Here is a 20,001-nt window from a genome sequence, read left to right as displayed (position 1 = left end):
GTTTATTATTAGTAATAGTGGTATCATCACCATCATTATCCTTATATATTCATTTATTTTGATCATTTTAGAAACTTGAGTGGGACTCCTTTATTTGGCAACCTTGAAGTATCTTCATTTTACGGTCTCCATCAACTTCATGCCATGTAAGATATAATATTCATTACTTTATTATCATAATTCTAGTGGAAGTATTAGTAATTAGTGATTAGTAATTTTTAGTGTAATAACTATTATTATTATTATCATCATCATCATCAGCATCATCATCATCATCACCATCATCATTATATTAGTAGTAGTAATAGTAGTCATAGTGTATATATATATATATAAACTTAATATAATCTACTCAATAATTCGAATAGTGACAGACGCCATTGGAGGAATTTAATAAAACTAAAGACAGGCTTTAACAGATGAATTTTTAATCTCAACATGAATTCCAACTTTAAGTGATAACAAAAAATAACAGCAATAAATATACATCTCTAAAATATAGAATTCATTATGGTAATTTTTACCTTTCTTCTGTTATCATCGATTTATTTCAGCTACTTGGATTCGTGTCAACTGGAATATTTACCTCCCGGTATTTTCAGAGATAATACTCGAGTTTGGCGGATGTAAGTCTTGTTCTTTTTCTCTAAATTTCATTTTCTCGTTAAAGATCTTTCAGTAATCTTTTTTTTGCCATCGACATCGTTCTTGTTGCTTACCTAATTTTTATTGTGAATATCATTAAGTTGTGAATTTTTCTCGTTTGTTAATAGCTTTATATCTATCCATCATTTTTTAAGAATGAATTTTCATAGAACAGCGACAGTGATATTCTTAACATGCTTAAAGGACAAGTCTACCCCAACAAAAAGTTGATTCAAATCAAAAGAGAAAAATCCAACAAGCATGACACTGAAAATTTCATCAAAATCGGATGTAAAATAAGAAAGTTATGACATTTCAAAGTTTCGCTTAATTTCACAAAACAGTTATATTCACATCCTTGTCAGTATGCAAATGAGGAGACTGATGACATCACCCACTCACTATTTCTTTTGTATTTTATTATGTGAAATATGAAATATTCCAATTTTCTCACTGTTGTCGTGTGAAACAACGATTAATTCCTCCCTGAAGATGTGCAATTAGCATTGATTAAAGGAGAATAAAACCCTTGAAACCAGCTTAATCCATATCAAAGAGAAAAATCAAAGAAACATATTGTTGAAAGTTTGAGGAAGATTGAATGAATAATAAGAAAGTTATGAGCATTTGAATATTGAGATCACTAATGCCATGTAGATCCTCCCATTGGCAATGCGACCAAGATCTGTGATGTCACACACGTACAACTCCCTCATTACTTTAGTACTTATTTCAATTATATTCTCACTTTTATAGAGTCTATCACAAGGTGAGGTGTTCTTTTTATGAGAGGACAAGTACAGAGGTTTCACAACATTATATCATTGATGAATCGTTTGTCATATCATAGAGCTATCCATGGTCATATGATTAGAATGAGCAAAAAGAGATGTTTTGGGGTATATTTTCAGTGTCCAAAAGGGGAGAGTTGTTCATCTGTGACATCATAGATCTTGGTCGCATTGCCAATGGGAGGATCTCCATAGCATTAGTGATCTCGACATTCAAATGCTCATAACTCTTCTATTTCTAGTCCTATTTTACTCAAACTTTTGTTGATCTTATTCTTTGATTTTTCTGCTTTCACAAAAGCTAACTTGCTCCAAGAGTTTCATTCTCCTTTAATACTATATGGTTCAATCAAGTTGGTCCTTATTGTCAAATCTATAAAAAATGAAATATTGTATAATTAAAACAATAAAAAACAAAATAAATAGTGAGTGAGGGACATCATCGACTGTCTCATTTGCATGTCACTGAGTTGCGCATATCACTGTTTTGTGAAAAATAAGTGAAACTTTAAAATGTCATAACTTTCTTATTTTACGTCCGATTTTGATGAAATTTTCAGCATAATGCTTGTTTGATTTTTCTCTATTTATTCAAATCAACATTTTTCTGGGGTGGACTTGACCTTTAAGTAAATTCAATGCTGAGAAAAATTGCAATATTATGGCTAAAAATTCTTTATCACTAGACATATATGCTTATTGGTCTTTTGAGTGATGGTAACGATGTTGACGGAATAATCAAGTTAAATGATTTTTTAACGATTTAAATCAGATATTGAACAAGATAGAGAATGAAAATACGTTTTCGATTGCATTTGAATGTGGGAATTCGTGTTGTGTACCGGGATACTAAAGGTATTTGAATGCTAGTAGGTTTGAGTCGTTTTTTGTATATTGTGGGTTTTTTTAATTGATTATCATTGGCTTATTTTTCTCTTTCCTAACCGAATTTCCTTCCTTTATCCCCATCCAGGGCACTGCTTAATAATAGTCTGACTTTCCTTGAAAACGGGACGTTCGAAGGACTCACAAATCTCCGTGCCTTGTAAGAATTAGCTGTTTAATTGTTGCTGTTGTTGTTGTTTTAATATCAGAGTCTGTCTAAAATGGAAGATGATTGGAAGTAAATTGCCAAATAATTACTCTATAATGTTTGATATAATTTCAATATACTAGTATTAGTGGGTAAGGATTGGAAATATATGTTTTCAGAATTGTAGAATAAAGACATAACTTCTTTGAATTTTTAAAAATTCTAAGAGCTTTCAGCAAAGGGAATATCTTAATATATATAAAGTTTCTAATGTAAAAATGTTGTTTACAATTTCAAGGCCGTCACTCTAACTAATATTGTTTAAAGTTTAAAACAATTTCAAAAAAGTTTAATCAGTTGTTTAAAAGTGGTTTTTTTTTAATTGTTGTTAGAGTGACGTGCTTAGAAAATATGCTTAAAATGTAAACAGCATTTTAACAGTGTAGAGATTTCTGATATAATAAATTTTGTTTCACGAACATAAAGTTCTTAAAAGTTTCCTTGGGCTAGTATAAGGGGTATCTGTATTTTTTGGCGTATGGAAGAAGACACATTTTCTCGTACCAGTATGGTATCTCGTGACGGTGACGATTTTGAATTAGATGAAACCATTACAAACCCGGTGACTTATCAAGCACCAGGTACATTCTCAGGTTACATAATTATGTTTTCCATCTAAAGTCAATGAGGATGTACAGCAACATGATTACACTGCAAAAACTCCGGTGTTGCATTAACACCAGCCCGGAATCTATGTCCACACAAGAGAAGTGTTAAACAACACCAGTTTGGTTTTGGTCTAACACCAGATAGGTGTTTATACAACACCAAGCAGTATTAAAACAGCATCGGTGTGATTCCAAACTGGTGTTGATTCAATTAATTCTCTGGTGTGGACATGTATAGATTCCTGGCTGGTGTTAATCAACGTCGGAGTTATTGCAGTGTAACATATATATAAAGGTACAAATTGGTCAATATTGATCTATGTCATCGAGGACCCTTGAGTATTATATCAAATATATTGCATGTATTGCAAGAGTCGTAGACGAGTGCAATATCCATGGAACTGAAAGCAGGAAGGTAAACGTTCTTGTTAAAGGGATGGTCCGGGCTGAAAGTAATTATAGCTTAATAAATAGAGTAGAATTCACTGAGCAAAATGCCGAAAATTTCATCAAAATCGGATAACAAATAACAAAGTTATTGAATTTTAAAGTTAAGCAATATTTTGTGAAAACAGTCGTCATGAATATTCATTAGGTGGGCTGATGATGTCACATCCCCGCTTGTTCTTTTGTATTTTATTATATGAAATTAGGTTTATTCAAAAAATTTCCTCCAAGAACAAGAAAAATTGGATTGACAACTGATTTAGCGCATTAGATATTTATTGCTCCAACTTATTTCATTATAAGGGAGACGTATTATTCACACAAGTATGAAATAATGACAAAAATATGATTTTATGTAATAACATAAGAAAACGGAAAGTGGAGATGTGACATCATCAGCCCAGCTAATGAATATTCATGACGACTGTTTTCACAAAATATTGCTAAACTTTAAACTTCAATAACTTTATTATTTAATATCCGATTTTGATGAAATTTTCGGCATTTTGTTCAGTGAATTCTACTCTATGTATTAAGATATAAATATTTTCAGCCCGGACCATCCCTTGGTTCTGATTGTCGCCTTTCAAACAGAGGGTCGTGGGTTCGAATCCTATCCATGTCGTGTTTTCCTTCAGCAAGAAATTTATCCACAATGTGCTGCACTCGACCCAGGTGATGTATTAGGTCCTTGAATACACGAACTCTGAAAGGCAGCTCGAACTAAAGCCGGGGTAATGATAATAATAACAATGCGCCTCGGAATAGATTGTTTCTCGATGGATTGCACTATACAAATGCCTGTTATTATTATTATTATTATTTTTTTTTTTTTTAATATTATTAATACTATTATCATTATTATTATTATTGTTATCATTATTATATTTTCTTCAATTCTTGTAGGTACATGGAACACAACCTAATTGCGAGGCTGGATGAGGGCTGTTTCCGGGGACTGAACAATATCCTTATTATGTAAGTAACTTTTTCCTTTTCTCGTCCTGAAATATTTTCATCAACTTTGATAAATATTTTACATTCTTGATTGATTGCCCCTCTTATATATGTCTCAGTATCTCTTTTAATTACACAACGAGAAAAAAATAGGACTCACATACGGATTTTCCTAAAATTGGTTTCATTTGAATGTATACATGAGGTAAAGTCAGTTTTAGTCGAGTCGTAGCCATCAGGGAATATTATGTTAATCTGACTTTCCTCTGTTAAACGCATCAGTTTTGGGTCCTAATCGCAACATCTGCCACACAATAATGGGTGCAATTTTGCGCCCTTAGTGGGAAAAAGTGGAAAATTGCACCTTGACGTTCATGTTTGCATCCGAAAATTCCCGATTGCTTCCTAAAAGATTAAAGGTGCAACTTTGCACCACATTTTTGCATCTTTTTTTTCTTGTCTTCAAAGGATACAAAAAAATATGTTTCTTTTGCCAAAGGGTACTACTTAAATTAATACCGGTGTGTTGGCTCGATCATTGGTAGAGCGTCCGCCTCACAACCAGGTGTTCTGGAGTTCAAACCCTGCCACGGGAGACCAAAAAGACGTTAACAGAGGGAGTTGCTGCTACCCTGTTTGGCGCTCAAGGGTTAGAGCTACGTCAATTTGGTGCTGCACAGTGGCTGCCGGGCCTTCGATCAATCGGGCGAAACGAATTTTTGGGAGTATTTCCGGGTCAGATGTCTATTAAAAACAATAAATTATTGATTTTTTTTTACTCTGCACCCTAACATGCAGCAAAACCAGTGCATACACTTTAAAAAAATATTCGGTAAAAATGCTTCATAAGAGTAATCATGTGTCCAACCAACATTGGGCATTTCTTTGGGGCATTTTTATTCATCCATTGTGATGAAGAGTTTGCCCATTCTAAAGTAATTGATGCTTATTTCTTAACCTTACTGGACAATATGCTTCCCGCATTGGCTAAAATACTGCCCCAAATTGGTTGGCCACATACTAATTACCCTCGTGCTGGTTAAACTTTTACCCAATATTGTTTACAGTGTAGCTTTAAAGGTGCAAAGAGCTTTTAAGGGTGAACCCATAAGCAAAGACATGCCTGTCAATTAATACAGAAGTGATAGAGGTCGTGATTTTGGAGAGCATTGAAAATTTTGTCATACTTAACCATAATAATCATCGCCGATCATGTACGTTGTACAGTATAAAATTGTAAACAGCGGTTTTGCTATGTAATAGGTATTGTATATAATAAATACAACAAAATATCTAACATGTGTAATTATGATAATTATAGCAATAATACTAGAATTCATAATGGAATTTTTAATGGAATCCATATACTAAATAATTTTTGTAGCAATAATAATCGAATTCATTTATTTTCCTTTAAAAAAAAGGGACTTGGAGAGCAACAGCCTGAGTGATTTAAGACATGGATCTCTTGCTGATATGGGAGGCTCTTTACAACGTTTGTAAGTATATATGCATCTTCGTTACCATCAAGATCCATGAACTATTATTATTATTATCATTATTATTACTATCAATATTATTATTGTAATTAGTATTATTATTACTATTTATGTACTGCGCTTTTCCCAAAATGGCCCAAAGCGCTTACAACAAGAAAAAAAAAGGAATACATCAAAGTATGAAATGAAATTTACAGTCCTAAAACTCCGGACTGGAAAAAATGTCTTAATTCCCTTTTAAATAGAGAAAGAGAGAGATGGTGGTTGTCTGAATAAAAGAGGTTACTAATTCCGAAGATCGAAGCATATCGAAACGGGAATTAATACTTGCATATAGTACCATTCGAATCCACTCTGTTTATCCAATTATATAATTAGAATCGCTGCATGGTTTCTGATATATGAGCGAATTTGTAATTTATCTGTGATTGACTTTATGTACATTGTTACAGCCACACCGACGAAACTCGGTACATATCGACCAATGATTTGTCATTTGTAATAACGTAATAGCTTTGGTAGGTCTGGGCCCCGTCTTACAAAGAATTGCGATTGATCCAATCAACCACAACTATGGACGGCCAGCAACGTCACCATCTAACATGTACGTTGGTTCAAATTATTTTCTAAATATGATATACACTCATCATTCTCTTGAAAATTCAGTGTGATTCTCTCTGGATGTGCGAATTTCCTGTAGAAAAAAATATGGTGTGGATGGATTTCCATACAGTTGAGATTGATTGGATCGATCGTAATTCTTTGCTGCAAACAGTCCTTCACAGGTCCCTTTAAGATCAGGCCAGGGGCCCGTTGCAGAAATAGTTGCGTTTAAACGCAAGTCAAAAAATCAATCGCAAGTCCCAAATGCGCGCTGTTGATTGGTTGAATATCAAGTTGCGCATGATGTTTTAGAGTTGCGATTGATTGCAACTCTTTCTGCAACGGGCCCCAGAACTTATATTTAAAATTTCTAGTAATTATCTAGTTGCACACGCATCTTGTTCAGGATCACAAACATTGCTCAGAATATTCAATTTTCAGGACAAAATACATGAAATTCCCCCCCCCCAAAAAAAAAAATAGCTTGCGCTTCGCCCTCGTACTATTTGAATAGGGCTTATGAGATAATTACATATTTATATTTGATAAGACTAAAGCTAAAAAGTGACTGTTAGGACTACTCCCTTCAAAGAAACAAACAAAAATCAAATATGAGCGGCCGATCGGGGAAAATATGGGTGAAATTTTTTTGCCCCCCCCCCCCAACTATTGGCGAAAGCTGGATCCGCCCGTGCAGTGGGACTGTACGACATCGTCCTCCAGTGCGTGATGATGATAGAGTGGTAAATCGAAAATTCTTTCCCATTTTTATTGAAAAGACCATTATTCTGATGGCCATTTATGAAATAACTTGATGTAACTATAGTAAAATCTAAAGCAGTGTAAAGTCTTCAAGTACAGAAATAACATAGACCAATTAGTTGGAACGCTCAGAATATATTTCACTGTTTGGTGAATTATCTATTGTAAAATTATGGCGGGCTGGGTTAAGTTTCTGTCCATTTCTTACTGTTATATTTTTCAGAATTTTTGAAAACAATTTCATCAGATCCATCAATTCCTCGCTCCTTGCTGGACTTGAAGATTCACTGGTTGTTCTGTAAGTATTGATTTTTTTTTAGTAAAGCTCAGCGCATGTTGCGATCCGACTATTTAAAGGACAAGTCCACCCTAACAAAAAGTTGATTCGAATAAAAAGAGAAAAATCCAAAAAGCAATAACACTGAAAATTTCATCAAAATCTGATGTAAAATAAGAAAGTGTCAAAAGTGTCAAAATGTCAAATGATTTTTTTAAATATAATGTATAATAATTCCCTCCGACCCTTTATTAACCGTCCGACAAGAATAAGTCATTGCTCGACTTTAATCGACAACATTTTTACGAATGTATGTGAAAGAAATATAACTTCTTGAATATTTTATGACGACACAACTGACCGTTTGCTATTTTTTTTCAATTACCCATAATATAAGGTCTTATCCTTAATCGTTGGTTCTAGGACAATTACCCCCCGGACAATTACCCCCGGACAATTACCCCCGGACAATTACCCCCCAGGACAATTACCCCCCGGACAATTACCCCCCCGGACAACTACCCCCCGGACAATTACCCCCCGGACAACTACCCCCGGACAATTAACCCCAGAAAATCCCCCCTTCTCTCCAGCATCAATGTTAGAATTAAGCGGGACCCATTGTAAGTTTTGGTCGGTGGCACAGGTTTTCGAAATATTTTCTACTTTATCTTACGTTAATAACTTTTTCTTTCTCTTTTATATTGCTCTTTCTCCTGTTCTCTCACTTTCTTCTTTTTCCTTTTTTTTGTTTAGCGTCGTCTTCTGCATCATGAAAAATTGGGGGGGGGGGGCTTGCACCCAAAACCTCCCGTTTGGCTATGCATATATACATCAGAAAATGTGTAAACTGGCCCTCTTACTAAGTTTTCATAGAACAATTGAACACGATTAGTCATAATAATCACAAATGATTAAAATGAAACAATGAAAATGATTAAAAAAATATATTTCATGTCACTATATTAAATTTTTCGCTCGCGCTTCCCGCTCGCATTGCCTTTTCGATGAGATTCATATCTTGCTCAATATAGGCTGATATGGAGCTTAAAATATCAAGTTTTGAAGTTAATATACAAAACTTATTTCATCTCGGATATCGAGCTTTCATTATTTTTTAATTTACAAATTGATTTTTTTAAGTGCTCTGTAAAATGTCCGTTTTATGGTCTAAATATTAATATTTTCAGCTCACGCTGCTCGGTCGCATTATTTGATTTGCATAGGCCTACTTCTTTATAAATTCTTACAAACCGTGCATGGTCTAAATATTAATATTTTCAGCTCACGCTGCTCGGTCGCATTATTTGATTTGCATAGGCCTACTTCTTTATAAATTCTTACAAACCGTCCTTAAAATGCACCTTAAACGAATTGTATACTATCACGATTGCCAATTTGTATAGAAAAAACACTGTATTTGATAATGTCATATTGTTTACAATTTAGTAATTTTAGTACTTGATTTCCTTCTTTAATGTTTAATTGCTTTCACCCAAGAATAATACACTCAAAACACCTTGTAATTTTACCATTTAGGGCCTAAATGGTAAAATTACAAGGTGTTCTTGTGTGTATTATCTTTGCATAAAGTTTTTTAGCTTACTGTATTAAGTTATAAAGCCACATCTTAATCTGGAATGTGCACCAATTGTTTCATAATTCTTAGCTTCTTGTTAGTTGATTTTTTTTTTAATAACAGGTTTATAGGTCCTATACTTGACAGTGATAGTGTTGATAGTTGCATTATCGACTTTTCAATATTTCTACATATGAAGGTGTATTTTTTACGTTTTATCTATTTGCCTGATTTCTTTCCTGAAATCAAACCCAAAAAAAATATTTAAAAAAATCAGATCAGTTGGAATCAGAGATATTCAGCATTTGTGATTATTATGACTAATCGTGTTCAATTGTTCTATGAAAACTTAGTATGAGGGCCAGTTTACACATTTTCTGATGTATATATGCATAGCCAAACGAGAGGTTTCGGGTGCAAGCCCCCCCCCCCTCATTTTTCATGATGCAGAAGGCGCCGCTAAACAAAAAAAGGAAAAAAGAACGAAGTGAGAGAACAGGAGAAAGAGCAATATAAAAGAGAAAGAAAAAGTTAGTAACGTAAGATAAAGTAGAAAATATTTCGAAAACCTGTGCCACCGACCAAAACTTACAATGGGTCCCGCTTAATTCTAACATTGATGCTGGAGAGAAGGGGGGATTTTCTGGGGGTAATTGTCCGGGGGTAGTTGTCTGGGGGTAATTGTCCGGGGTAGTTGTCCGGGGGGTAATTGTCCGGGGGTAATTGTCCGGGGGGTAATTGTCCTCGGGGGGTAATTGTCCTCGGGGGGTAATTGTCCGGGGGTAGTTGTCCGGGGGGTAATTGTCCGGGGGGTAATTGTCCTCTGGGGGTAATTGTCCTCAGGGGGTAATTTTCCGGGGGGTAGTTGTCCGGGGGGTAATTGTCCTCGGGGGTAATTGTCCGGGGGTAGTTGTCCGGGGGGTAATTGTCCGGGGGGTAGTTGTCCTGATCCCCTAAATCAGACGTCAATGCACTGACAAAGAAAATATTGATAGCCTCAACAAAATGTTACTCTCTTTTGACTGGAATCATATATTATCATTAGGTGATGCAGATGATGCGTATAATAAGTTCCTTGAAGTTTTTAAATCAGTATTTAATGTAAATTGTAAACTTGAAAAAAAAAATGTCAGCCAAAAATTCCTGGATTAGTCATGGATTGTCAAAATGCTTTAATAAGAAAATCGACTTCACAAACTTTTTTGTCAGAAACGTACAAAATCAGTTGAAATGAAATATAAGAAATATTGTAACATTTTAAATCAGCTCGTAAAAATATTATTGTGGTTTATTATCCAAGAATGAAAATAGTATTAGAAAGGTTTGGCAAACTAAAACCACCTAATTGTGTAAGATTTTTTTCCTTTATATTTTATGAAAAAGAATGTTCAGTTTATAGTTATGAAGATAATTAACAACTTCTTTTCTAATATTGCCTCAAAAACCATAAAGCAATCTCTTCATAATTTCAATACTCATTTTAGTCAATACCTAAGTAATCCGTGCCAATCCTCTATGTATATTTATCCGACCAACGAACTATAATTAATTGAAATTATTAAATTAGAAATAATAATCAAAATTATTGAAAGGAATTAAAATTGACTTATTGTACTAGTTTTTACGATTTAAGCTCCTTTGTTATAAAAAAATAATCATATAATATCTTTATTGTCTTGGTGCGAAGTACCTAATAGCTTAAAAATCTGAAAAATCATCCGAGTTTTCAAAAAAGGTGATAAACATATATTTTCTTATTACCGGCCTATTACATTGTTACCATGCTTTTCTAAAATCCTAAAAAATTGTTTACAAAAGACTAATTTCGCACAACTGTCAATATGGATTTAGGGTAGGGCACTCATGTGAGCATGCATTAATTGAAATAAACGATAATTTCTTAATTAATATGAATAATAATTACCACCCATTAGGAATATTCCTAGACCTATCAATAGCCTTTGACCTCATAGACAATAATACTCTTAAGTCTCTTATATAAATTATCTCATTACGGTATTAGGGGCACAGTGTGGGAATGGTTTAAGAGCTACTTGCTTGATCGACAAACAATTATGACTCTCAATATTCGATCACCCAGTATGGAGTCCCCCAAGGCTCCATACTGGACCCGCTTCTTTTCCTTATTTATGTGAATTATTTATGTTCCGCATCTTCATTCTTTAATTATGTTTAATTTGCTGGTGACACGACTATTATTTTTTTTTTATCTTTGCAGTTTTTATTCGTCACAAAAACAATCAAAGTATACAAAACATATCGTTGCACTTCAATCAAACAGAACATTGTATAAGTACATACAACATATCCTAAATAAATTGTGTACTCAGAATAATTTACTAGTAACTTGTACCCTAGTCCTGCCGACAGGACGATCCATTAACCGAAGAAGAAAAGGGGTACGGTAATACCCGTCGGTCCACTGTCGTCCTGGCGGCATCGCCGGGGTATAGCGCAACCCCCCAAAATATGACATTTTCATGTATTAACATGACCGAAAGTATTACATAAAAAAACACCACTACAACATGAACAGAAGATAAAACAAACTCACAAAAAGACGATTAACACAAAATACTTATCTACAGTGGTTACACGACTATTATTTCTACCCATAGCATTTTTATACACATTATACGGAGTTTACTAATTTTAAAGTTACATTTCTAATTCTAATATTGAAGTCAAAGGGTACATTGTGAGGCTATTGAGGTTTTCGAAAATACAAGAATTTAGTTTTGTCATATAATTAGCACCGAGTTCGTTTGCATCGAACCAATCACAAATCTTACATAATTTATCATTTGTTTTTTCCATTAGTTATTATTATTTTTTTTTACATCTGATTTTGTTGAAATTCTCAGCGATATGCTAGTTTGATTTTCCCTATCGATTCAAATAAACATTTTTCTTGGGTGCATGGACGTGATCTTTAAGGAGAAAAAATGTTATATAGCATTGAATATGAACATTCCAACCTATTAATTTTCACAAACAACTTTTATATAATATTAAGTCTGTTTAACGCTTACACTCTAAAAAATATTGGGTAAAATGCTCCATGAGGGTAATTATGTGTCCAACCAACATTGGGCATTTCTTTCGGGCATTTTTATTTATCCAGTGTGATGAAAGTCTTGCCCATTTTAAAAGTAATTGCTGCTTATTTTTTTAACCTTACTGGACAATATACTTACGGCATTGGGTAAAATACTGCCCCAAATTGGTTAGACACATAATTACCCTCGTGCTGGTTAAAATGTTACCCAATATTTTTTTACAGTGTAGAGATGTCGTCTTAAGCGTCATTAATGAGGAATAATATGCTATTATTATTTTATTATCAATTCACTCGTGTCTATTTTAGGAATCCGCACGGGGAAAACTACCTATACATTCATACTAAAAAGTTAGTGAACCCCGCCAGAAAAGGAACATATTTCAAGTGTTCAAGTTCTGCCATGTTTTAGACATTTAATCTAAGTCAGGTAATAAAAATACATTAAAAAAAAATTGTTTCTCTGGGCTCGACGATCCTTTTGTAATGATTGTTCACGTACGTTTACGTTTATTTTTATCAGGAATTTGCAGGGAAATCCAATTGAGGAAATCGCCCCGGAAAGCTTTACGCAAATGAGAGCCCTCGAAGACCTGTAAGTTTTGTTGTTGTTGCTTTTGCTGATACTGCCACTTTTAATTAGACAAACCCCTTACATAGCAATCTATTTTCATTACTCCCGCGTTTTTGTCTTATTTAAAAAAAAAAATTTCTACCTTTTTCCTTCATCACTTGAAAATCACAGGGGCAACCTCCCCATGGCACCCTAATTGCCGACGCCCTAATCAAAACAGCAAAAATAAATATTTGGGGGTTTATTTTCCAGAGTACAAAGTTGAGAGTTGTACTTCTTTGATGTCACTAATCATGGTTGCATTGCCAATGGGAGGATCCCGTATCATTACTGATCTCATCATTGACATGCTCATAGCTTTCTTATTATTGGTCAAATTGTCCTCAGACTTTCACTGATCTTAGTCTTTGATTCGCTGCTTTCATGCAAGCTTACCTGTGCAAAGGTGTTATTCTCCTTCAAGACGTTTCAGAATTTTGTTCAGGTTCACCCATAGTGATGCACAACACGAGTGGTATGCAATAGGGATAAAATTATGTCATGTTTTAATATTTTATGTGTATTTCATTACATGTGATATGAATAACTTCACTTTATTTTGATTTCCACAATTATTGATGCCATTCAATCAATAATCAAAAATTATATATTTACTGTACTTGTAGTCATGTTTTTGTTTTCATTTTCTTTCACTTTGTAGTGATATTGTAAATTGACCCTTTTCAGCCCTGATGCTGGTCAATATTTATATGTGCATATACCAATAAATGAATTTAAAAAATAAATTTCATTTCAAGATATTTTATTAAATTTATACTAATCAAGTTTCATTCGTATATGTTGTCTATGAATAGTCTTACTGTATTTTATTTCAGACACCTTTTGTCGGCGAAAAAGATCAACCTCTATCCCGAAATCCTCAAGTTTGGCCCGAGTTTTCAAACACTGTAAGTATATGTTAATCAGAAGGGTTTTTTGTGACGGGAATGTGATTGTACAAAAAATCAAGAATACAATTATTAAGAAGCACTCTCTCCCCTTGGGGAATAATCCCCAATTATATTATGAAGCAAGGAATTGAGAGTACATTGCAAGAAGTCAATTATTTTCAGATCACTTCTGTTTCTGTCATCATCATGACATCATCATCATTATCATCATCATCGTAATCGCGAAATGTACAGCTAAAATCGGCTGATCCAGCATTTTGTAACCAAGTATCTGATATCTTTATAGTTTAACTCTGCCACTTGTAAACTGTGTACTTGCATGCTCTTCACCATCGCAGACGCAGATATATTTTCCAGGGGACAGATGCATAATTTTTTTCAAAGGCTGAATCAAAAGCAAGGAAGCGAAGCGACCGAGCTTGTCATGCGGGCGAATTTGCATTTTATAAAGTGAAATTGGAGGATTTCAAGCACACTTGTGGTGAATGTTTGAAAATGTTCAGTAAAAAAAAATTGTAAGCTTTCGAAATTTCGCTGCGTACGGCCATTTTTATGCCAGAATTGTCATATTTCCATGTTTATAACAGAATTGTCATTTTACATGTTTACGCCAGAATTGTGATTTTTCAAAGTTTATGCCAGAATTGTCATTTTTCTTTTAAGCAATCGGCTTATGATGACAGTCCTTCTCCTGACATTGTGTTTGATAATTTGGCAGTAGATCATAATTATGATTATATATATTTTCCCTCTATGAATCATGCAAAACACAGTTTGTTTTTTATATATATGTTTGTTATGTTATGGAAAGAATGTATTATATGAGTGATATGAATACAGAAGAAAGCAATAAAATAAAATCAAACTACCCCCATTGTTCTAACCACAAAAATAATATTTTGTTATTAAAAGTCGCAGTGTATATCATACCAATAGCATATTATTCTTGAAAACCGTGACAGCAGTCCTGCCATCTTGAAACAAAATGAGATTAATAGTCATCTTAGTCATCTTGCCATTTTAAACTTATTTCTTCAGAGGGTGAATGAAATTCCAAGGCCTAATGAGATTAATGTAAATGTTGTTCTCTTTTGTTTAGATTTGTGTTTGACCCTCGGATATGTTGTATCATGCCTGATAGTTTGACCTGCACCATCATCGAGCCCCCGCACCCTCTCTTCACCTGTCGTAAAACATTCCTCCAAAACGATGCGGTCACAGTCTTTATCTGGATCTTAGGAATCAGTGCCCTCGTCGGTAATGCGATCGTCGTCTTCATGCGCCTCACCACCAGTTCGCCCAACTCGACGCCCATAGCGTCCATTCAGTCCACGCTGATCACCAACCTTGCCGTTGCGGACTTCCTCATGGGCGTCTACATGGTGATCCTGGCTGTCATGGATCTGGTGATCGGGGACACGTATTTCTGGGGAGGCAGGGCCGAGGAGTGGCGGTCTAGCCTGACTTGCCAGATAGCTGGCTTCGTATCCTTCCTCAGCAGCGAGGCTTCCGTCTTCATGCTAACCCTGATCAGCGTCGATCGCTTCATCTCCATCATCTTCCCGTTCAGTCTTCGGCGACTCACCGTAGGTTCTGCCCGTGTGGCTGTGTCCATGATCTGGATCGGATCCATCCTCCTCGCCATCGGTTCTATCCTCGTCAACCGTTCCAACCCTGACGCCTACAGCCTCAGCGATGTCTGCGTTGGTCTTCCGCTCATCCGGAAGCTCACCGATTTCAACTCCGAGTTCGACACCTACACGTTTTCCCAGTTCGGCCACACCCGGTACAACATCATTGCCTCGTCGTCCATCTCGACCTGGCAGTTCTCTATCGCTGTATTCCTGGGACTGAATCTCATCAGCTTCGTGGTCATTCTCCTCTGCTACATCGCCATCTTCATCAAGGTTCGTCTCACCCGCAAGGAGGTCGGACGCAAGGCCGCTGGTTCCTCTGATGACGTTAGGATGGCGCTCAAGATGTCCCTCATCGTCGGTACGGATTTCTTCTGTTGGATGCCCATCATCGTCCTCGGTATCCTGGTCCAATCCGACGTCATCATCCTCAGCTCCGATGTCTATGCCTGGCTGGTTGTCTTCGTGCTGCCCATCAATTCTTCTCTCAATCCTTTTCTCTACACACTCATCGAACGACTCCAAAAATGATTGCATCACAGAAACAAGAACAAGCGAATCTGAGGTCCGTTGCAGAAAAATTTGCAATCAAACGCAACTTTAAAAATCATTCGCAACTCGGTTTTCAACCAATCAGAGGCGCGCATTCGGGATCTGCACTTGATTTTGTGGGGTTTCGTTTAAGCAACTCTCTTTCTGCAACGGGGCCCTCTGGTCATTTGACAGTTGCAATGAGATTTTTAGAAGGGGATATCTCAGCACGCACATACTCACATCCACCCAGACATCCCCCCACACACACATACCCTGATTGAAGTTTATCTTTAGTTCTGGTAAATCCCCTAAAGTGCATGTCACCATTCGAATTCATTACTATTATTATTATACGAATGTGCATGTCCTTAACAGTTATGATGTGAAGGGTATATGAAATAACTATCTTTAATTGGATAAATGTTGCGACTTTGCATGTTACGATGTTTAAAAAGTTAATTGTCATTAGAATTCATAAATTAAATAGCGGGTTAAGGAACCATTGACCCAAAATGTCGACTTTTTCCCCCCAAATTAGACCCCGACTTACCTTTATTTCGTACTTCCGCCATCCTCTTTCACCCTAAATGAGCTGGGAACATGATGATAAAGGCATTCACAAAAAAAGAAAGATAAAAGTGGAGATTTGGCGAAAATCACTCAAAAATATCCGAATAGTTTGTGTTTTGTGACGTCACATTCAAGCACCCCCCCCCCCCCACGGTTCATCACCTTCTAAAGAGTAATTTTCTCGGGAAATCGATATAGTTTCGCCCGCATGCATCCTTATCACCAGAAACGCCATTTTATATACACTGAACAAAAAATATATGGGATAGCTGCTGGCGATTCACGCCACAGCGTAAAAATTAAAAAAAAAAACGTGATTCTCTTATTCTTCGATAGCTTTTTGTTTTTCACCAGTATTTTCATAATTGGATTTTTGTTATTGTCAAAATCAATTTGTCGACACGGGGAACTTCACCTTTTCAACAAAAAATGCCTTACTATTTATGTAAACTGCATTATATTAATCATTATTGATATCATTGTCATTTATTTCTACACGTTGTAATATTTGATATCTGATTTTTTTTCTTTTTCGATTCTATATTAACAAAGTGAACCCCAAATAAAATCGTATAGATTAATATGTTTTTTTAATACAACAAAACGAGGGTGCGTGCCCTTGCATGGGCATACTGGAGAATTAAAAAACAGTATCAAATATATCAATATATCAAAGGCACCCACCGCCTGCCCCAGACAACTATTTCAATTAAGGGCGATTGATTGCATGGTCAGGAATATATCAGAGCAACTGAATGATAAAATAACAATCATTATTCATAATAATATTGGTTGGTAATAATGTCTGAATAAAGTTGAACGTACCATCATACGCATATAGTAAATTGAAAGTGAAGAGGGTGAAAAGTTTGTGGACGGGAAAACGATGTGCTCACGGAAAAGGGGGGTTTGTATTTTTTTTGTTTATGTTTCGTATATAACGAAAACAGACTGTAATGTATTTACATCTTTTTACAGTGTAACAATTTTGTGCAATATTTATATTTATTTTTTATATGTCTAATGATTTCACAGATTATATCATGTTAAAGGAAAGAAAATATGTTTCTTTGTCATTGAATTGAACTAAACACGATGAACCATCGATAAATATAATGTCAGTCGTGTGGAACTGTTTGTATGCATGTATTCAACTTTTTGATTAAATTAGCATTATCACCTTCACTGTCTTGATTTGGGGAGCGTTTCATCAACGTTTGTCGACTGACAAATAATACCTCAATCACATTTCCCGTACGGCGAGTCGAAAACAGCCGTTTTAACATATTTGTGTACCAGATATATAGTGAAGGTGGTTTGAATAAAAAAAGAAATAAATCGGCTGTTATAGACTCGCCGAACGGCTGCCGTAGGAGAAATGTGACTGGGGTATAATTGGTCAGCTGAATCTGACATCTTACCTTGCTTATGTCGGACCATAATGGACAGTACTATAGTTACCGCCGGATAAAACAGATAGACTTCGTCGGATGAAATATCCGACATAATGTCCGACCATAATGGACAGTACTTTAGTTACCGCCGGATAAAACAGATAGACTTCGTCGGATGAAATATCCGACATAATGTCCGACCATAATGGACGTACTATAAGTTACCGCCGGATAAAACAGATAGACTTCGTCGGATGAAATATCCGACAAGTTCTTCCATGAAACGCTACCTAAATATGCAGCTGAACATTCATGATTTTGATTTCTGATGATTAGAATTTCTCACTATGCAAATAACACTTGTGTGTGTTCACGTGAGCTTTAAATAAATTGATGCCTAACATTGACTATTTGTTTGTGATTCTTTATTGTTGTAATAGTATCTATTTCATTTAATATTTTTATGTAAACAAAAATAAATGTTCATTATACGTGTCTTACCTCATTACGGACTAAAAGGCGTCGATGCTTCAACGATGTAGTTTCTCATGGACATGGGCCGCAAGGACGTTCGTTTTTCTTTTTTTCTTTCTTTCTTCCTTTCTTTCTTTCTTTCTTTCTTTCCTTCAGTCCTTTCTTTCTTTCTTTTTTTCTTTCTTTGCTTTCTTTCTTTTTCCTTTCTGTTTTTCTTTCTGTCTTTCTTTTTCTTCTCTTTCCTCTTATTCCTTTTCTTCTCATATTCTTTTTCAATTTGGTGAATTTGGTGAAAGTTTTTAGTAAAGAAAATGTCTAAGTTTTCAAAATTTCTGGGGGCAACTTACTGCTTCCCTACCCCCCCCCCGCTGCGTACGGCCATGATTGGGATAAGGGGGTAACGACTCTTCTCATATGCAATAATTGAAAAATTGAAGCAAAATGGAGGAGTATATGGTGGCTTGGCTGATAATAGGGCCTACCCCCGTCGTATCTAAAAATTTGGGGTGTAGCTTCGAAACCTGTATTTTAAATATAATTTATAGCAATGGTGGCAGTCTCATATAGGGGGTGCTGCAAGAAAATATTTGCGATCAATTGCAAATATTCTGTTGCAGTTTTACAACTGATAGATCAACGTTAGTTATAGCAAATCAGATTAAACTTTTTGTCAAGGAGCAGATTAGCAATCAATCACTAATTTGCAATTAACTGCAAGACATATGATTATTTTAGGGACCAAAAATAGACTTGCAATTGATCGCAAGTTTCTTGCAACGCCCCGTAACTGTGAAGAACTCTTTCTGGGCAAAAGAAGGTTGGTACCTATCAGGGGGGGCACATTTTTCCGAGGAAAATTTGACAAGCAAAAAAAAATTCCTCACTTGTGAATGGACGACATATTCCGATTAAAAATACATGCTGTGACTTTCAAGGGGAGGGGCACACTATTGTGTAAGAACTGCATATTTACATTAAAAATATTGAATAAGGCTCTCAGAGGGGGGCACGGGCCGGATGTGCCCTCTGAATCCGCCACTGTTACCCATGTAATAATTTTGCTTATTCAGAGCTGTCATTAATATATTCATTTTTTGTTTTATCAGCCCAGATAGTCCATATGCGGCAAATTTGAAGTCCCCATAGCTGTAGTGATTACATAAGGGGTAACTATTATATATTTTCCTATTATCTTGACGGACTGGACCACCCCTCCCCGAAAAAAAGGTGGCTCTTGTAACACCAAGAAAAAATAAATAAAGGAGAAAAGAGGAAAAATAAAGAAAACAAATGGAGAAATGGAAAAGTTTGATGATTCAATTTAATTAAATTTAATTAAGGGTTCGAATCCTAGCCATGACGTGTTTTCCTTCGGCAAGAAATTTATCCACACTGTGCTGCATTCGACCCAGGTGAGGTGAATGGGTACTCGGCAGGATTTCCTTGAATGCACTGAGCGCCGGTGATGGCAGCTCGAGCTAAAGCCGGGGTAATAATAGCAGCGCTCTGTATCCTCGGGCAAAGAGCGCTT

General features: G+C 35.6%; 1 protein-coding gene across 1 annotated transcript in view; it reads left to right on the top strand.

The window, feature by feature from the left end:
- LOC129271769 (G-protein coupled receptor GRL101-like) overlaps nt 1-18,500 on the top strand; it is a 36,339-nt gene extending 17,839 nt beyond the window's left edge. Inside the window, exons 7-15 of the mRNA XM_064106729.1 lie at nt 72-146; nt 555-626; nt 2,410-2,481; nt 4,491-4,562; nt 5,966-6,040; nt 7,629-7,703; nt 12,864-12,935; nt 13,790-13,861; nt 14,964-18,500. Of these exons, the coding sequence (XP_063962799.1) occupies nt 72-146; nt 555-626; nt 2,410-2,481; nt 4,491-4,562; nt 5,966-6,040; nt 7,629-7,703; nt 12,864-12,935; nt 13,790-13,861; nt 14,964-16,029 (1,651 nt within the window). The 3' untranslated portion in view covers nt 16,030-18,500. The remainder of the gene's footprint in view (nt 1-71; nt 147-554; nt 627-2,409; nt 2,482-4,490; nt 4,563-5,965; nt 6,041-7,628; nt 7,704-12,863; nt 12,936-13,789; nt 13,862-14,963) is intronic.
- The last annotated feature ends 1,501 nt before the right edge of the window (nt 18,501-20,001 follow it).

This window comes from Lytechinus pictus, chromosome 11 (assembly GCF_037042905.1).
Source record: "Lytechinus pictus isolate F3 Inbred chromosome 11, Lp3.0, whole genome shotgun sequence".
Classification (NCBI taxonomy): domain Eukaryota; kingdom Metazoa; phylum Echinodermata; class Echinoidea; order Temnopleuroida; family Toxopneustidae; genus Lytechinus; species Lytechinus pictus.
Note: the sequence above shows the minus strand (reverse complement) of the source record. Positions and strands in the feature narration are given on the sequence as shown.